This window comes from Apteryx rowi, unplaced genomic scaffold (assembly GCF_003343035.1).
Source record: "Apteryx rowi isolate R43461 unplaced genomic scaffold, aptRow1 scaffold_387, whole genome shotgun sequence".
In the NCBI taxonomy this organism is placed as follows: domain Eukaryota; kingdom Metazoa; phylum Chordata; class Aves; order Apterygiformes; family Apterygidae; genus Apteryx; species Apteryx rowi.
Window position 1 is genome coordinate 806426 of NW_020450385.1, and position 18289 is coordinate 824714.

General features: G+C 37.4%; 2 protein-coding genes across 2 annotated transcripts in view; one reads left to right on the forward strand and one right to left on the reverse strand.

Moving 5' to 3' along the window:
* Nucleotides 1-964: 964 nt before the first annotated feature.
* Nucleotides 965-7698, forward strand: LOC112970231 (prolyl-tRNA synthetase associated domain-containing protein 1-like). Its single transcript, XM_026074398.1, has 2 exons — nt 965-1072; nt 2081-7698. Exons 1-2 carry the CDS (start codon nt 971-973, stop codon nt 2516-2518), a joined length of 540 nt encoding a protein of 179 aa, XP_025930183.1. The 5' UTR covers nt 965-970; the 3' UTR covers nt 2519-7698.
* Nucleotides 7699-9003: 1305 nt separating this feature from the next.
* The window catches only part of CCDC88A (coiled-coil domain containing 88A), a gene marked incomplete at its 5' end in the record, with an annotated part of 74348 nt that continues 65062 nt past the window's right edge, over nt 9004-18289 (reverse strand). Inside the window, 4 exons of the mRNA XM_026074400.1 lie at nt 9004-9326; nt 9890-9989; nt 14016-14505; nt 17829-18094. Of these exons, the coding sequence (XP_025930185.1) occupies nt 9925-9989; nt 14016-14505; nt 17829-18094 (821 nt within the window). The remainder of the gene's footprint in view (nt 9327-9889; nt 9990-14015; nt 14506-17828; nt 18095-18289) is intronic.

Genomic DNA, 18289 nt, shown 5'->3' on the forward strand with positions numbered 1-18289 from the left:
GTCCAAATTTGCTTATAACATCCACTTCCCCAGTTTGATTAAAGCAGCTTACATTTCTGAGCACATTCTTGAATAGATGCAACTGTTCTTGTCATACTCATAGCTAGAAGATAGGTTTATACAATTGCTAATTGTCCCTGCAAATTACTTCTGTTCATCTATCTGCAGAGCATGAAACGGAACATCTTAGATACCATTCAAAATCTTATTTTATGATTTATGACAAGGACCTCAGCAACCTGACCTCAGTTGGCCTTGCTTTAAGTTTGACTGCATGACCGAGACTGCTAATTATTTGAAGTGCACCCTGTGTTCACACACTTTAAATCTAACTTAAAAAAAAAAAAAAATCCAACTTAGAGCTGTTACAAGATTATTGCATTAATGCATTTAGTCATTATATTTAAGTCTGGAGCTTAGAACATTTTGCTTATCAAAAATTAATGCAAATGCATTCCATTTACAGCTAGCTTCTTGCTTAAAAGCTGTTCACGGGCCTTATTTGCTGGCAAATGCTGCCCTATATTCTTCGTCAGAGCATATCGACTTCCAGAATAGCTTCTGAATTCTCACTCCAGGCTGGCAAATCACTCTGAGGTGGGAGCACCCRCGGAAAGGTAAGTTGCACGGACTCTGCACAAGCTTCTCTAGCACGGGAGATGCATAACTCCAGATGTTGCATTCACACTGATGGAGCAAGGGACCTTCCTCAGCCGCTGTGGCCCAGGCTGCTGCCCTGGCCGTGGGGGACCCGCCAGCTCCGCAGCGGCTCTCCTTACAGTCGTGTCCGGCTTCTGCTACTTCACAGAGACTCTGCTGCAGCAGAGAGATGCTCTAGTTTCTCGTGCGAAAGGCAGAGGAGGAACACTGTACTGCAAAAGCAATCACAAAAGGTTGCGCCTTGGCGTCTTTTCCGCAGCRTCGAAGTTCACGCCGGGTGACGTGCGGGTGGGCGGCGCGGCGGGCTGCCATGGCTGCGCCGGGGCTGCCGCGGGCCGCGGGGCTGCGGGAGGCGCTGGAGCAGCACCTGCAGGGCTTGGGCATCGCCACCGTCACAGCGGAGCACCCCCAGGTAGGCCGGGGCGTGGGTAGGGGCAGCCGGGGCTGGTCCCGCGGTGCCTGCCTGGCCAGGGCCGGGCYGGAGGGGGAGGAAGAAACCCGCCCCGAAGCCTGTTCACTTCCAAAAGCACTTCTGGGACGCGCGCAGCCGCCTGCATTGACAAGCTGCTCYGCTTAAAATCCTTTCCAGATTTCCCCTTTGCAACGTAAACATTCCAAGAGTAGTTTTAGCAACGCTGTTTCCTTACATCCTTCAGTTTTGGGTTTTTTTTTTTCAATGCAGAAATAAAATTCTACTTATGACAGGACAAAATAGATTACAGGCCAGATTTAGGCATATGTGTTTTAGTTAAACATAACTAAGTATCAATCTTGAAATTATTCAAATTTGTGTTTCTCTTAAAGTGTACCTATGAATCCTGAGCCTAGCAGAAATGTTTTGTAACTGTTTCGAGAATATCCCCTAGGCCATTCCCCTCAGGACTTTGTCGCTCGCAGCCCAGCTGGCAGAGCCCTCCCTTCCCCTCCAATTCCCCTGTTGCAAAGAGCCCCAGCATGCTGATGGACTGATTACTTGACAGTGAATTTCTCAGCATCTAAGTCCACCAGTCAGTAGTGGACTAGTGCACTTCAGTGTAAAACCTGAGTCTAGAAAATGCAATAGATGCACAATCCTTTCCAAATTTCTTCCTCTCACTCCCAACTCAAAATACATATACCATATAATGATCCATGTATGGTGGATCTACACAAAACAGTGCTGTCAGAGCTGCCTTTTTCCCCCTTTGCAGTGTGATATGCTTGCTGTATACATCAGAGAGAAATGATTGAGAAAGTCTGTAGGACCGATATGTCACATTTTATTTGTGTTCTTTTAAAATTTCTTCATAAAAGGGTACAGTTTTTAGGCAGAGTATAACATTCAGTATTTTCTAAATACTTAACAAAAGATACCTGTCAATAAGCAACTAAAAATCTAATGGGATATAGAGTCTCACACTATACTAATTGTATTTTCCAGGTATTCACTGTTGAAGAAATGATGCCATATGTCCAACACATGAAAGGAGGTCACAGTAAAAACCTTTTTCTTAAAGACAAAAAGAAGAAAGGGTTCTGGTTGGTGACCGTTCTACACAACAGGCAGATTGATTTAAATGATCTTGCTAAAAAACTGGGAGTTGGGAGTGGAAATCTAAGATTTGCTGATGAAAATGCCATGTTGGAAAAATTAAAAGTGGGCCAAGGATGTGCAACACCACTAGCCCTCTTCTGTGACCAAGGAGACGTGAAGTTTGTACTGGATGCTGGCTTTCTGGAAGGTGGCCATGAAAAGGTGTATTTTCATCCAATGACAAATTCTGCAACCATGGGATTAAGCCCTGAAGACTTTCTGAAGTTTGTGAAATCAACAGGACATGATCCAATAATCATACATTTTGATGAAAATATTAAGTAAATAAATTTCTTATTTTTATTGTTAGGCATAGATTTTATAGAGCAAAACTAGTGGAAGTTTCATTACAAATACAATTTGAAAAAATAGGCATGTTTCTCTTTTTTTCAATTACCTAAATTTGTCTTCTATAATCTGGTGAAAAAAATATGTCTTCAGGTTATTAGAAGTTTAACAGAATATTCTTTATGAGAAAAGATATGTTTGCATTCTACCACTGAGTAATCAGTGGGTAGAAAAAGGTTTTATTTAGATAATGTTATAGTGTTTAATAATAAAACCGATAAAACTGGAACTTTCAGTATGTGGTACTGGGCTTGAAATGCTGAAACTTAAGATAACATCATTAAGAAATATTGAATTAACTTAAAGTTCTAAAATATTTGGCAATACACTTAGGACAGAGATGTCTAGATTGTGTACCTGCACCCATCTATCCCCTACTATATTGCTTTCTTTTTATTATTTTTACTTTGGGGGGGGGAACAACACTTAGTTATGCTACCCAACACATACTTGATTGTCTACACTTGTAGCTGCATTTTCACTGTCACAGGCAGTATCCTGCCCTTGGGAAATTTTAAGAGTATTCTCCCAGTAATTCCAGATGGCATGGCCACTAATTGTCCCATTAAGACAGTGTGCCTCATCCATTTTTAGAGCCTCTCCAAAAATGGCAGAACACGAGGGAGTAATCTAAAAGCAGATTATACAGGGGTGTGAATCACTGGTACTAGCCTCTCTTCTGGCAGAACWGCTCTAAAATAATTGTATTGCAGGTTCCTGGCTGGGTATAGTATTTGCTGGTGATAACTGGGAAGAAAGTTAATACAAGCAGGGACTGTATTAACTTTTATGTACAATTTCTACTGATCCATGCACCAGTGGAGGACATGCATATCCTCTGCTGTACTGTAGCCTTAGCCAGCATACAGGAAGCACCTATAGAAACAGCAGATGTACCTGAGACACTCCCCTTCTGCACAGGAGAGGGGGACTGCAGGTAGAAACAGCCATGTCTTTTAAGAGGTTGTGGGGAGGCTGATTTGGCATTAAATAGATAATATATATTTAGTATAGAAAAGCATCTACTATCGCAAGAACAAGACCAACACATTCTCAACACTAAATTTCTAATCTAATTCTTTCTCCTCTCCTGCCCAAATGAATAAAACCCCTTTCAAATAGATTTTCTTCGTACAGAGATAGAGAAGAAGCAGAAACTCCACAAAGTCCAGTAAATATACTGTGCCAATGAATACCCATAAAAACCCCAAGGATAAGGGAGTTGTGAAAGTGAGGGACAAAATTTGAAGATTACAGCAAAAAAGGCTGTTAAAAACAGCCTAATGAAAATGTCTACTTCATGTAAGAAATATGCCTAAAAGGCAAGCAGTGGTACGAACACAGGTTGAGACAGAAATACAGTGTAATACAGAAAATGGAAGAAAAGACAACGTAAAAAGACTTACAATCTTGGATTACTATTTGCTACTACATCATACTGAAGGACCTAGYAGTAAAAATGATAAAATAAAACATTTCAAATAAACAAGGCAAAAATCAGCCAAGGTGACTCTGTTTCATTATATATGGCCAAGACTGTTTTATGAGCTGAGGAGAACATCGACAGTTAGTTATGTTCTTTTCTACTAAGAAAATGAGATCTTAAATTCTATAGAATGAACAACTACCATTAACTAGGTGAAGAAAATGCATTTTCTAGGGCAAGGCAAGTTATTTGACAAACAACCTTAACACAGTTTCCTTCATTTCAGAAGATTCTGACACCTGTTTTCAGAGATGTGAACTGATCTACAAAACACTCCGTGATACAGCAGTTCAAATTCTCCTGTCTAGAAAGATGCAAACCAATCCCATCTATAATGGCAGTTTTATCAAATGGAAAGAATGTGACCCCGAAACATTCAACAAATAGAAACCTATAGGAAGTCACCAGAAAGCTGTCCAGATACATGTGATTTTACATTTTTTTGTTAAATAGAAAACTGAAAGGAACATCTGATATTTGGGAAGCAGGTTAATTAATGAACTGCCTATAGCACTCTGGATTGATAAATACATTACTAAAATAGTAAGATGTTAAGATACAGGCTTAAGCATCCTTAAAAGTTACAATTTTCTTACCCTCTGCCTGACACTCACCCTCCCTTCCCTTTAAGGTTTCTTCTTTGAGGTACCCCAGATCCTTTATTCACTTCAAAAAAATCCTTGATTTCTGTCAAATTTGTTTTTTAAATCCAGAAAGCTTTAAATGTGAAAGACAGTGAGTTTTAAAGACATATGTATAATAGTACAGTTTACTATGCTTCACAAATCTTAAAGTCTGTATAACCTAAAATTTAACTACCTTCTTCCTTGGAAAGTGACTGAGGCTTGCCTCAGCCAAAATAAGGGCCATGCAAAATCAAAGCTTCAAATACTGCACTTGGGAAATTTGTAATGATTTGCTTTTGTATTTACTTATGTCTTTTTAAAATAATACTATAATAAGGTATAGTTCAAAGCTACCGGTCTTCACAAATAAACACCACCGCGGAACAAACTACACACTGTCCAAGAGAATTCAGCTACAGTTTTATAGGTTTCCTTCCAGAAGAAATACTGAACACATTACCAACTGACCACAAAGCCATTACTCAACACCAACATCCTTCCAGTAACACCAGTTTCCAGAAAAAGTGTGTATAAATGTACAAACATAAAATAAGAATAAAAATTATTTGGTTTGGCATTTTAATAACATATTAATAAATGTATACAATGGTAAACATTAAAAAATTCCTCAATCAATACTTAAAGGAAATTACAGTTTTAAATAAGAGCTTTTAAAGTTCTGTTTCACACCTAGGTACATTCCTTTAAGGCAGTTTTATTAATATCAAAGTATTATTTACATATACATTATCATCTAACTCTAAGAATCATACATGAGCTCCTTTGTTGAGGCTGCATCAGGTCTTGAAAAAAAATTAAAAATAACACATGCTGGGAATGCTACCGAATCCCCAGCAGACTAAGCTTTATCAGGAAAGTAAATGAAAATTATATATTGTATGGTATCACAACATCTCTTGTTATCTTGAACAGTGACAGATCTGGCAATTCTTCCTGTAAACTGCTGTGCAGTTTTATTGTACGCTGCCCAAGAGCTGCTGTGTTATTCCCCTGGGAGTTTGTTTCAGAAAAGGTGAAGTGTCTCCCAAATTAAATTTACATTTTTTTAAAACAGCATAGACTGAAAAGATTAAATGCTTTACATAAGTGTTGTACAGTTCAAAGAAGAAAAAAAAATCATCAGACCATGGAGAACCTCCTGACTGCTCCTCTGCTCTGGAACAGCTTTGCAGAAGAAAGTGCAGGAGAAGTAGATTTCAATCTCCTAAATGCAAACATGTCCTTGTGCCGCTTTTGGCTAACTTAGTGAATACAAATCAAAACCCAGCTCTGGCCTCTGTGCTGATGTGGATAAAGTAGCTCAAAACCTTGACAGAGGCAACTGTCATGACTCTAGCACACACACCTGACCTGACCTGTGCTGAACTCTGACCTAATGGGAGCTTTAAGGATGAATTCTATTGCCTTTCTCTCAACCCCCTGCTTATTCTCTCATATGGGCAAACTTTACTCATATTTTTTTATGAGAGGATTTCACTTCTAATACACATTATCAACTTAATAGGAACAATATCATTTGTATCTAAACCCTGGCAGTGATTGCACAGATGTTGTAAGAAGGTGTAATAATATGCAAAAAGCAAATGTAGGAAATTGTGACAGGTAATCCTGAACAACTTAATGAATACAAAAAAGAGCTAAATAAATGAAAACCCAGGAGATGCCCATGTTGAGAAAAATGACATAGCCACACATGGTGAGCACAGAAGCTTAAGTGCACCCAACAGTGTTTCTCGCAGAAAATCATGAGACCAAGTGCCATGCAACAGCCACAGCAGTATGCCAATTCTCCCTGTACTTTCCCAGGTCTTTAAGTACCTGATATATCTAAGCACATACAACTGCACAGATTCCGTGAATACAAACAGCATTTGGCACTCAAGTTTAAATCTGTTCATTCAGGACATGTATACTCTTCTAAAAACAGTGACGCTATTAGTAAGTTAGGGTTTAATAGTTTGAAATGTATCAATCCTCAATATGTTCAAGGAGAGCTAAGGGAATCCAGCAACAATTAGACCCAGAAATAAGTTTGAAAGTATGAAAATTTAGAATCAGAGATGTTTTCCTAATATTTAGGATATTTGAATTCTCTTTCATAACAGCAATCTTTTTAATAAGGGCTAATGGCAYTACAGATTTCATATGTCTACTAAATTACGTAAAGGCAGCTTTTTCTTCAGTCTTTATGGCTATGCTTATATTGCAGTACAGGAATGGCACAGAAATGAGGCTTAACACCAAATTCTTATTGCTTATAATACTTTTCTCCCAGATCATGTCAGGCCTATGTCTGGCTCATTTGGTATTGTGGGAAAAACTCACCTATGCCCCGAGCTTTAAATGCATCCAGGAACACCTGGATTACCTGCAGTACACACAGGCCCTGGCACACTGCACCTGCTCTAGCCCCTGCCATGCATCTCCCCTGCCCTTCTGGTGACATCCTGTAGCTGTCACTCAACAGCCTGGACCACCCTGAACCCTTCTCAGCAAGGTCATGGTATCASTCACCACACGGGAAACTGATTCACATGCAGCTGGTGTAAGGCTGCTTACAAAAACGTCAGGGCTGAACAGTGCTGGATTTCAGGAGTGCTCTGGGCTTCTGCCCACTCCCAGGATTGCTCGGCCGAGTGTCAATACCCTGCAAAGCTCAGGAGGCTTCCACCGAAATCAGTGAGAATCTGACACTGAGAATAAGGGGAGCAGAACTAGATACTTGTATGAGCTGGCAATCAAAATGAACCCATGGATTTAATAAAATACCAGAAATGTCTTTAGAGAGGTACAAAGTATGGAAATTCTATATGGTGGAGAGCTGCAACATTTGTCTTGTTTTCACTTAAGGGGGGAGAAAAAAAAGTTTAAGTTCTCCATGAAAAAATCCCAGGCTGAACAAATGTTTATAGTGTTAAAATATTCTGTTTTGATTTAGAACTTGTAACATTTTCTATCAGGAAAAAAAATGTTCACAATGAAGTCATCTTAAGGGAAAAAAAAAAAATTTCCCCTTCTAAAGCTGACTGAACTTTCCTCTTTTTCCCCTCTTTTTCACAAAATTTCAGTTCAATCAAAATGAGTTGCCAGGATGCTTTTATATCTGTTTGAACTGCATTCTCCAGTGAAAGATGATTCTGTTCCAATTATTCCCTGACAGCTTGAGACTTTATACATCTTAAAACCTGAGAGCCTCAAAAAACAAGTTATTATTAAGTTAAAGAAGTTGTAGCAGCTCTATCACACTGTCAAAGCAGCAGTGTGATTAAATTGACAAATAGTCTGTATCCCTAGTTCTACAAGTATTTATTGTCATGCTTACCTTTACTTATGCGAATGGAGATAGTTGTAGCTTAAAGTTATGTATGTGCCTGTTTGGAAGATTGGACACTAGGAGGTTACGCTGTTAACTTAAACCTTTAAAACAGAAATATGAATGTGCTTATTGATTTGTAATGAAATAAAATTGTGATAGTTAATAAAATTTTGGATCTGCTTTTAAGTTCATGTATGCTTCCTTTGAGCTCTCCGCAAATGTTTTCAAGACAACAAATGTATACAAGCATTAAAAGTACCAATAACATTTGTTGACTTTAATGTAAATCATTAACAAACAGAAGATATCTTACTAATAAAAGATAACCTTAAGGGAATTGATTGTAAAATGCATATGATATTATTTACATTTCTTTTTGCCATCAAGAAATCTCCTAAGCCACAATCAGCTCATGTCGAAAGACAAACAATAAAAAAAGAGATTAGTTAACACACAAACATCATAAGACAATCTTATCCTGGAAATGCCATTTGTTGAAAACAACCTTATATTAAAAAAAGTTATAGAAAAATCATACCTGACAATGTCCTGTCAAAAACATCTGAACATATATATGCAGAATAACTTGGGAATGTGAAGAACACAATGACAAACATTAATTTCTATATAATGTGATATTCCATAACTCCCATTTTTGTTAGTTATTGAATTTTTTTCACATATGTAAACAGGATTTTCTCTTGCAGTATGTAAAAAAAAAAAAAAATCAGCATAAACTTTTTTTAAGAGCAATTTCATGCGGATTATGCTAACCAAATAAGGCAGTGAAGTGCCAGTAAGCTGTGAGGTTTTTGTATCTGTATATACAGTCAATTTCAACAAAATACTACAGCATTTATTTCAGATTTACAGAACTAAATATAAACTGCTAGTTATGGGGKTTTTTTTGGCTAATTATTAGCAGAAGCTTAAGCAAATCAGTGGCTAATTTCATAAACAGAAGAAGAAAGGAGTATTTTTTTTCCTGGAGCAATTCTTGAGACCTTAAAATTCATGGTCCTTAGGGAGATGAGAACTGTCCTTTATTCAGTAGATCTTAACAGTGCAATGTGCAATAATTCCTAAGACCATCTAACAATTTTCGGCAGTAGACTCCAGTAGAGCTCCTTGATTCAAGGAAGGAAGGAAGGTAGGTAGGTTTTTATTTCTTGCCTGCTCTAGTCACGAAGAATTGTAAAAAATTCCCTTAATTTTTATTAATGATTCCTACAGTCGCTGTCTTGTTACTTCAGAAATAAAGGCTTCATACTGAGATACTGAAGGACACTTTTCTCTCTGTGTTCAGTTGAAAGGTAGAAAAAGAAGAGAGAACATAAGAAAAGCTTAAAGCGTAGAAGTTTAAAATAGAGTTAAGTAACTAACAGAACTAACAGCACTAGCTGCATACACCAAAGATGTTTTAATGAGGTCAAGAGAAGGACAGAATACCAAAGACAAGCTTTATATAAAGGCACTTTCCCTATAGCATAGAATAGTTTTATAAAACTAAACTGTTTTGTTAAACTATTCTGTCAGATTTATCTGTCACTTTCTAAGATCTGCTTCAATATTACTTCATAATCTGATTTTATTGAACTTTTCTCTTAAAGAGAARTTTGAAAGACAAAATGGCATTATTACAGGCAAAATGCGAAATGGGATGATGATCCCCGCCTATATAGGCAAAATAACTGAACTAAAGCAACCTGTTCTGGCTTAACTAAAAAGCAAGATAGAAGCCAGTTAAGCAAGCAGTATTTACATCTGGTTAATGCAATGTGCACTTGTTCTTATATGTAATGCTGTTAGTTTGCTGTAAATGAAATTAATCTCATTTACATTTTGGGCAGGAAACTCACCACTTGGCCCACATCTCATGTAGTGGGTAATAGAATTAGGAGCTTTGTTGCTCCCTAGACCTGCTTTTTGCATGTCTGCTTTCTGGTATAGCTTCCACATCTGCAGAGAAAAGCATTTCATGTTATTCATTGTATTTATCAGGACACAAAAAACCCTCACGCATTAACATACATTCTAGCTATTAGTAGAGCAAAAAGATATACAAACATTTTTTAGAGGAAAAGACAGTGGAGAGGGATGGAAGAAAATGACTGGAAGTACCTACTCACCTATACTCATTMAAATTCATCTTAGCATTCAAAATAATCAGACATTATTTTCAAAGCCACAAGCAGATATGCTCAGCTTTTATACATACTAAGTCTAAATTTCTGCCCATGTGAGAACGAAAAAAAAAAATCAGATGTAATCAAGGTTTGCTGAACCTAGGAGAGAACTTAAGCCATCTTCCCTTTGCATTTTTAACCTCCTACACATTTACAGAAATGTTCACATTCAATCCTGCAAAGCAGAAAGTTATCTTTGCATGCAACAGATTGAACATGCAAAATGCAGTATCTTAATTTACTGTTCACTTAAAGTAAAGCATCAAGCAAACCTTTCACTGCAAGCAAATAACTGAATCTATTCACAACAGAACCCTTTTCAGCTGGTGGCCACTTGTTTAGTGTTTTATAGTTACCATGCAAAATCCTAACATCATTTCTAAAGGCAGCAGTGATCAAGGAGCAAGTGCACTGGGCATTTTATATTTAGCCATCTGAATGGCCCAGGAGCAGTAGTACAAACCAAGAGACATCCATGCTATATGTATTGTTGAAGTATAAAGAACAAAAGGCAGTGGAAAAACTATTCTTCTGTATATAAGAACATTTGTTTTCTTTCACATAATAAACAAAAGTTGACAACAATTTATTTTTTCAAAGACATTAAAAAAACTCTAGCAACATGCTTCCTCTGCTCCAGCGGAATTCCATGAAGCAAGAACAGGAGTACAAAAATTTAAGTTACTATTCTCATAATTGAAAAGTAATTAATTTATTACAAATTTGAAAAACAATGCAAAATGGTAGTTTGAGCTGGACAAGATTAGTCTAGACTCCAGTGAGAGCATATGATGTTCAAAGACACTAACCCTCAGTTATTCTGAAGTCCTTTGTATTTGTGAAATAAGTCGTTTTAATGTTGCCCCCAACATAATGGAATGGCGTAAAACATGGTAAAGCTAAAAAGCTATTAAATATCACATATAAAAATTCATTGTCAAATTTGTTTTTGTATGAGAAAACTTAGTGGTGTGAAAAGAAATAAAATAATGCGAATTGAAGTGCCCCACAGGCAGTGGCTGGACAAAACTTCTTTTGTTGCTTTGATAATAAGCTTTAACTTCACTCTACAGGGGTAATCTTTAAAACTTCTCTAGACCTTGGCCATGCTCATGAATACAATCAGGGGTTCAGTGGTAGCGCTGCATGGTTCCTAACAAAAGTAACTGGAGACAATACTGGTATTTTTTGCAGCTGTGACAGTCTAAGGACATAAGCGACACAAAGCTTGCAAACAAGAAGTAACAGCGTACCTGAAAGCTCATCTGATTTCTCCCACAATACCAGCTGATCTAAATAAAAGATATTACCTCTAGCTACAAACCCTGTTCTGATCATAACAAGGAGTCTTACTAGAAGACACAGGCTTGCAATCACTTAAAGTAATACAAATACTGGATTAATAGAAATGAAGCCGAATGAAGTGACCTAAGATCAGAACACTAAATGTGTAAGAGCAAATGCATGTGAAATTAAGAAATGGATTATACTTCAAGGTTTTGGGCTTTTTTTTTTTTTTTTTTTTTAAGTGGTGAGACATAATTTGAGAGAGAATACAGCAATGACAAACAGCACATTGTGATCAACATTAAAGAGAACGAAGAAATTTATCAGCCCAATAAAAATGGATGTCTGCAAATATGGTAAAGGAAGGGGGTTTTACATTTTGAAACAGTAATTTTACCCTCCACAGAATCTCTTTAAAACAACCAATTTTCTCCACGTTTTATTAACAATTCTCCTGTATGAAACTTTATAGGCTAACATATGTCTGCTGCGTTTCCCTTGAGGAACTGTATTTTTGCAGCACTTCTACCCCTCCCTAGTCAGGCACTAATGAATTAAAGTTCAACTTGCACAGCAGTGGCAAGATTGCCACAAAACTGTTAGTCAAATAAATTAAATTGTAAGAGTATGACATTCATTATTTTCAATTAAATATTTTTTCCTTTAGACATATTTTCATTCAGGTTTTTTATAGCTACACACTTTTGGCCTAAGATAAGTAACTATTTTCTGCTGCTAAAAAAGTGCTGATGTCTAAAACATGTAGTTATAGCTTAAATACTTTAACTTTTAAAATTCTGTTTATATTTATCATTGAGGAGTTCCAAGTAATTGCAGAGATGGTGGCATATTAAGTAACTACTTTTCAGTACTTCTGTTTAGGCGGTCATCTGGGATTTAATGACTTACTCACTTAAGCATTCTTATACTGACATAATTTTGAAAGCAAATTTAATTACTTGGCTTCACTTGCACTAATATTTAATACAGTTTTACTGTTATTTTGTTACATATCTTATTTCTATTACATTAGTATTACTTCTGTTATGAAGAAAAAATGAATTTCCACCATAATTAATAAAGGTTTTTATTATCATACAGTGTAAGGAGTCTCAAAACTATCATGCTACTTAACTCCTAATAAAACAGCACACTTTACCACAGTTGTCAGACGTGGGAAGACAAAGTGTATGAAAAGGAAAAGGTGGAAAGGGTTGCTTTTGCATTGCAAGTACTGCATATAGCTTGACTATTTATTACCTCTTCAGAAGAATTACTGTTTATGTTTAGGATTATGAACAATATTCAAATGTTTTAATAAATATGAACAGTAATTCATATTTATTGTGCAAGCTAGAGGCACAGGATTATTTGGGCTACAACTCATTCCTTGTGCAGAGTAACACATGAAGGATGGCATAAATGAAAAGGCTATGACACTGAAGTCTCTCTAAATGCTTCTTCTCATTAGTATCACATTTTTAAAGGAGGAAAAGAAATCTATTTACTCCAAATACATAATCAATGCGTTACTGATGCATCTGAAAGCAAGAGCACAACTGAAAAGTACTGTCTTGGTACTGAAAATTATGTAGTTCATTGTGCCATTTTTGGCAATGCAGCATGCGATTGGCTTAACATGCATTCAATAATGTACAGAAAAAAACAAAATATTTGCAATGAGTGACAAATAAAAATATAGCTTGTATTATAAAGACTTAAAGGCATGCAAAATATATACAGTGCAATTAATATCTCATGCAAACTTTGGTGAAGTTACAATTTTGCATTCAAACACATGCTACAGTACACAACTGAGTTCTATGTCACTAAACTTAGAAAACAACAAACCACAGATCTAACAAGAAATTACATCTTCATTTTAGGGAAACTTTCTCTAATCCCCGTGGACACTGAGAAGAACAGCTATAGGTCATATATGACTGTATATACTTAATAATACATTTTCCTTATCATACACAACCATACTCATACCACACAGTTTTTTTATCTTCAGAAACCAGTAGTGGGGATTCAGCCTCACTAGTGTTTACACAGCTGGTAGAAATAAATTCACTAGTTAGAGATGACTGTAGGTCACTGTGATCAGATTTCTGATTATCAGAAGGCTGTTCTTGATTTTTCGGGACAGATCTAAATGTTGACAGGATTGCCTGATCAGTTGTTTTTGATGTAGATCTCTGAGGAAATCCACTTATATTACTAACTAATTCAGTGTTAAAGGATAAAAATGGCTGAGCCACTTGGGCCACAGTAAAAGAGACTTTGCTATCATTACCAGATATACCGACTTTGTCATTAAACACATTCGTGCTTAAGAACGTTTTCTCAAGAAAAGACCTTTCCAACCTTGAAATTTTAGGCATGTCAGATTTACAACCTAAATTACCTGGTTTAGCTATATTAGCTGTATCATTTTGTGGAACACAATCTACTCTGTAAGCCACACAATGAAAAAAATTAGAGGATAGCTGGTGTTCAGAGTACTCACTAGATGCTGATGAAACACTTCTGTCAGCAGTAGATGGTGCTGGATCAACTGACACTGGTTGCCTATTGTCCTTGGACAGAAAATCATGAATGCTGGTCCTTCGAGTAGTTCCTTCTGCTGTAGAAATCACACTGCTTGCACGAGGTAAGGTAGCATAAGGATTGCAATCTTTTGATTGCCGCTGCGATACTGTTGCTTGTATCTTTTCCTTAACTGATTTGACCTTCCCTTGAGTACCTGACGTAAATTTTATCGGAGAGCTAGTAAAATAGGTATCTTCAGTTTTACGAAGGCTGGGCCTTACAAGTTGTTCTGGTTTAACAGATCGTCCATCTGAGAAATCAACTGTATTTTTTACACTTAATGACCGCACAATACCACAACCGGCTGATGGCTGTTTTCTTAGTTTTTCCTTGCCTGTCAACTCGGCAGACTCGGATAAGCTTTTCATTACTTCCTCTAAAAGATTCTCTTCACTTGCAGATTTTATCTGTCAAAAATATGAAACAACTTATTAATTTTTAGCTTGTAAATTTTACTTTTTCTTAAGCAATCTGTGTGGAGGCAAATGAAAAACAATTCTACAGAACTCTATGTTTTACTTTAAAAATACCCTCAGAACTAAAAGAGATATTACGATTAAGTGTTTATGGTATATATTCACGAGTTTTCTGTACAGGTTACTTACAAGCAAGTATTTTCTCTTTGAAAACTAGGTGTCTGAGAGAGAGCACGACTATCTGGGAATCAGTTTGTCTAATATTAAATAACTCAACAAATCAGAGCATCAAAACTTCAAGTCCATCTTCTCACACTTGTGCTCCCCCATCACTAACTTCACTAAGCAGTTTCAGGTGAACTATTATTCTAACTTATATTGATAATCTAGAGCTAAAAAAGCTCAAGTTCTCTATATATTCAAACGATAAAGACAGGAATCTCAAAGTAATACAAAGCACATAACCTTGATGCTTAAAGTCAAATTTTTCTTTTTGGAGAAGACTTTAGGACTAGAGAAGATAGTTTAAGTGAGTTCACAGACTCAATGGAGAAAGACTTTAGCAAGTCCACTCTTTTTCAAGAGGTTAAAGAACAATTTGGAAAGAATTGTAAGCTACAGGAAATGCTCTGGATCCACCACAGTCAAAACAACAGCTTGCTACTCTTGAAATTAGGGGACAAAAGCCTGTAAGGGAAAGTGGAAGGAGAAGGACAATGATCTGGATATCCAAGAGTAGGTCAGTAACTTCTGAGGTGTTCTCAGATATGTTGTCTTAATATAGTCCTATCAAAAAGCTGGCTCTACCAACACGAAGAAAAAAATGAGTCTCCCCTGGCAAGCAGCTTTACAAGAACACTTCTGTAAGAGGTGTTCTCAGAGAGGAATTTTTTTCACAAGATTGGGTAAACTGGCTAGGCCTGAAAGTGGACTTTGAGATTTTTTTTCTTCTTTTTGCAAAGCATGTATACATAGGCTTAATGTGCAAAATCCCATCCTTTTTCAAAAGAGCATTCAAGCTTATGCAGATAAACTTGAAACAGATGAACTTGGACATTATATGCTTAAATTCTCTGATGAACAGAGATGGACTGTATTACTTTTGGGTGAAATTCAAAAAGCATGACCATAGCTGCCTCTCTGACTTGAAACGTCATCTGGAAATCTCATAGTTTTGCCCACGGTATCAAAGAAATTCCAAAGGAATTCCTTTAAACTATTTAACATTCTTCAAAAGTGGGAAATTTCTTTTTTATATCTGTCAGCATGGATTTACCAAGGGGAAATCATGCCTGATAATCTGAGTGCCTTCTAGGATAAAATGACTGGATTTGTGCATCAGAAGAGCGCAGCAGGCATCATTTACCTCGACTTCAGCAAGGATTTCAACACTGTCTCCCACTACATCCTTGTATCCAAGTGGGGCCATTACAGTCTGAATAGATGGACAAACAGGTGGCAAGCTAGCTGCTTGAATGGACAGACTCAGAGGGTGGCGGTGGTTCATGGGTTGTACTCTGCCCGGAGACAGTAACAAGCAGAGTACCACAGGGGTCTATCCTGGAACCTGTCCTGTTTGAAAACTTGATTCATGATCTGGAGGAAGCAATGGAGTGCACTCTCACCAGGTTTGCAGATGACACCAAAACTGGGGGGAGAACATCCGATACACTTGAGGGCAGGGCTGCTAATCAGAGGGACCTAGACAGGCTGGAACAACCTGACAGGAACCTCATGAAATTCCACAAGGACAAATTGGAAGTCCTGCACCTGAGAAGGAGGAAGCCCTGGCAATGACACAAGCTGGGGACCAGCTAGTTGAGGAGCAGCTCTGTTGAAAAGGACCCAGAGGTCTTGGCAGACAGCAAGCTGGTCTGATCTCACAGCTGACCCTGCTTTGAGCAGAAGATTGGACAAGACACCTCCTGAGGACCCTTCCATCCTGAATTATTCTGTGATTCCATGAAAGGGATTGTATGATCACCTGAACAGCAGCGGACTAGAGCATTTTAAGTATCTGACAAAAAAACAGGGGCTTACTCCAGATTCAAGTCACAAATTACCCCAATCACATCATCATGTGTATCTTCTAATTTCAGTTGTGTAAATAAAATAGATGGAGTTATTCTTGAAAGACCTTAGCCACAGGAACTGGCTTACTATAGCCTAAAGCACCTTTAGGCTTAGAACAAATCTACTTCAGAACTAGTGATGAAGAAATTAGAATTCTAACAGAGACAATAGCGATTCTGGGCTTCTAACACTGTCACTGATTGACAGAAGCATTCTCTCCTATTTCTCCAATATTTCAATGATTTAAAAGGCCAGGTATTTTGCCCACTAAAGTTAAATAAAACTGAAGCAGACAATAGCCTCTCCTTAGGGGACAAAAAGCACCTCTGAGGCCTAACTGACCACTTCCTTATTGTTGATATAAGACAGATCTGACAACAGCTCTTACTGAAGACAGGTACTAAACTGGGAGAAGGTAAGTAAAGCTACTTTGAGTTTATGGCCTTCCATCTAATCTCTGACGAGCATACCAAGCATCACCACACTGGACAATTTTATGCAAGAGAGACTGACTTTTCTCCCCTAACTCAGTAACCCAGAAAGGGGCAAGCTGTGAAATTCCAAAATGATTTGTATCATAGAACCAGTACAGTTTATCAGGATAAAGTCTGAATAAATTAACCATCTGCTATTAGAACACCTGCACTAATTGCTGAGGTAGGCAATAATGGCTTTTGTTCCTGTACACTGAGCCACTTAATCCCAGAGTAACACAGTTCCTACTCAGCTTGGTACTTCAGAATATACTCTGTGTCTTTTTTTAATTTTCATTCATTATTTGAGAAACCTTTATTTTCAAAATGAAAAACTGAGTTGGCAGTGGGTTTGCTTACATCAGTTTTCAAGTTCAGGTCAGGAGTGCGCTCCCAGCTGTCCTCACTTACCACACTGGTTCACATTGGCAAAGCAGTATCAGAGTATACAAATGGAATTCCTTTTGGATGAAACTAAATGGGAAGATGTGATCCTATCTCCTTACTGGACACTCCTTAATGGGTCCAGACTAGAACTAGTTCTAATTAAAGCCCCCAAAGCACATATAGTGCAGACATCAAGACCTCTGCCCTCAACTGTTTTAATCTACAAGTCTACTATTATTGGTCCACACTACTACTTACTGTAGACATAAGTATCTCCACAAAGTTTTAAAGCAAGTCTACTCACTATAAATATTCTATTAATTCTGTGCATGTATATGGGTAATATGTAGCCAAAAGCAAGGTAAATATTTTTAAACTAACCTCACTTGAGGTACTCTTGTTGCTTTCTTCTAAAAACTGTTGTAGGGTAACAACTTCACTTCCAGGAGAACCAGTTTTGAACTGTTTTCCACGACTATCCAGGGTTTCAGGCATTCTTTGCTGCAGCACAGGACTAGATCTGGTATAACCTTTCAAATACTGAATAGGACTGCTGCTGCTGCTAGACCAAGCCTCGTGTTCATGTAGCAGACTAAATTCTCCACTGCTGTGACTCTGTGGCCTGCTTTGATTGTTAACTGCACCTGCTTTGGGGTAAACAGTGTTAAGTATTTTGTAACAAAAATACATGAAAGCTGTTAAACAGTATAATCTTACCCATCTGGAACATTATCAGATTCACTTAACAATAATTCTATTTAAAATACTGAAGAAWCCAGCTGTCCTGTATGACTCAAACCAAGTATATTATGAATACAGTTTCACCCCCCCCCGGCTTTTTA